Source organism: Neomonachus schauinslandi, chromosome 11 (genome assembly GCF_002201575.2).
Source record: "Neomonachus schauinslandi chromosome 11, ASM220157v2, whole genome shotgun sequence".
Taxonomy (NCBI): domain Eukaryota; kingdom Metazoa; phylum Chordata; class Mammalia; order Carnivora; family Phocidae; genus Neomonachus; species Neomonachus schauinslandi.
The window spans coordinates 53,192,823-53,194,156 of NC_058413.1; the positions used below are offsets into that span (position 1 = coordinate 53,192,823).

General features: G+C 39.4%; 1 protein-coding gene across 1 annotated transcript; it reads right to left on the bottom strand.

The window, feature by feature from the left end:
• Positions 1–691: 691 nt before the first annotated feature.
• Positions 692–970, bottom strand: LOC110593419 (high mobility group nucleosome-binding domain-containing protein 3-like). Its single transcript, XM_044919772.1, has one exon. The coding sequence runs from the start codon at positions 968–970 to the stop codon at positions 692–694; it is 279 nt and encodes a 92-aa protein (XP_044775707.1).
• Positions 971–1,334: the final 364 nt, after the last annotated feature.

Sequence of the window (1,334 nt, forward strand, 5' to 3'; positions counted from 1 at the left end):
CGCTCAGGTCATGATCCCAGGGTCCTGGGATCAAGTCCCACATCAGGCTCCATGCTCAGCAGGGAGCCTGCTTCTCCCTTTGCTTGCCGCCCCCTCTCTCTTTCTCTGACAAATAAACAAAATCTTTAAAAAAAAAGAATCTTTTCTTGTGTTTATTGTTTACCTATTAATTTATTTTCCATCCTCTTTGGGAAAATATTTAGTTAAATCCTTTGCCCATTTTTTAAAAATTGGGTTATTTATTTGTTTGTTTTTGCAGGCAAGAAAACCTTTTATTTTAAACCACAAATAGTCAGCAGATGGCCACAACTATCCATGTTTCATTAAAATCACATAAAATCTAGATTAAAAAGCACCACTGATTACTGCTCTAGAAAAACTGTGTGAAAAATTCAAATACGCACAGGAGAAATACCACAGTATGCACAGGTCTCAATTTTTAAAACAAGTGCATGGAACGTTGCATCAATTTTGCACACAGCTTCGAATATCAAATTGAAATTTATTTTACTTGAGGATGATGGAAATTTCCAAAAGGCATGATTATAAAGAGGTAAAACGTCCATCCTTATACATCTTTGTATGCCAACTAGTAGTGTCCTAAAAGTTAGCGTTTACAAAATCCTTGGTAAACATAGCTTTTCAAAGTCGTCCCAAGTGGGACATAAAATCAACTCCAATTTTTCACAATTCATTCTACCTTGTGATCTACAGGTTGTTTTCTGTGCACCTTCTGCTTTAGTTTCACCATTTTCAGATGGTGCAGGACCTTCCTTCCAGCTTTGTGCTCTCCCTCTTTCCTTTTAGTACTTTTGTTAGTCTTCGTTCCAGGTTCTTTGTGAGCAGATGGCTTTCTTGGTTTAGGTTCAGGTTTTGGTGGTGCGGGTTTCGCTGACAACCTGGCAGACGATTTCGTTGCTTTGGATCCACCCTTGCCCTCTGTATTCTCTGGAGACTTTCTTTGGGGCATAAGGACTGTGTTTGTGCAGCCGCTAAACAGTAAAGCAACGGGCTGGACCGGCAGGCACAGCCACCGCTGGGGCTCCTGCAAAGGGTACCTCAGAGACCTGCACCTCCTGGGTTGGTGTTTTGTTGTTGTTGTTGTTTAAATTATTGAATTGTAATCTGTTTTATATATTCTAGATCCAAGTCCCAGATCTCATATATATGATTTGCAAATATTGCCCCCTCTTCTGTGGGTTGTCTTTTCATGTTCTTGATGGTATTCCTTGAAGCACTAACAGGTTTCATTTTGATGAATTTCAATTTGTATATTCTTGTTGTTGTCAACTGTGCTTTTGGTGTCCTATCTAAGAATCTGTTGCCAAGTCCAA

Coding starts and splice junctions, on each gene's coding strand:
- LOC110593419 (XM_044919772.1), bottom strand. CDS start 970: ATGCCCCAAAGAAAGTCTCCAGAGAATACAGAGGGCAAGGGTGGATCC.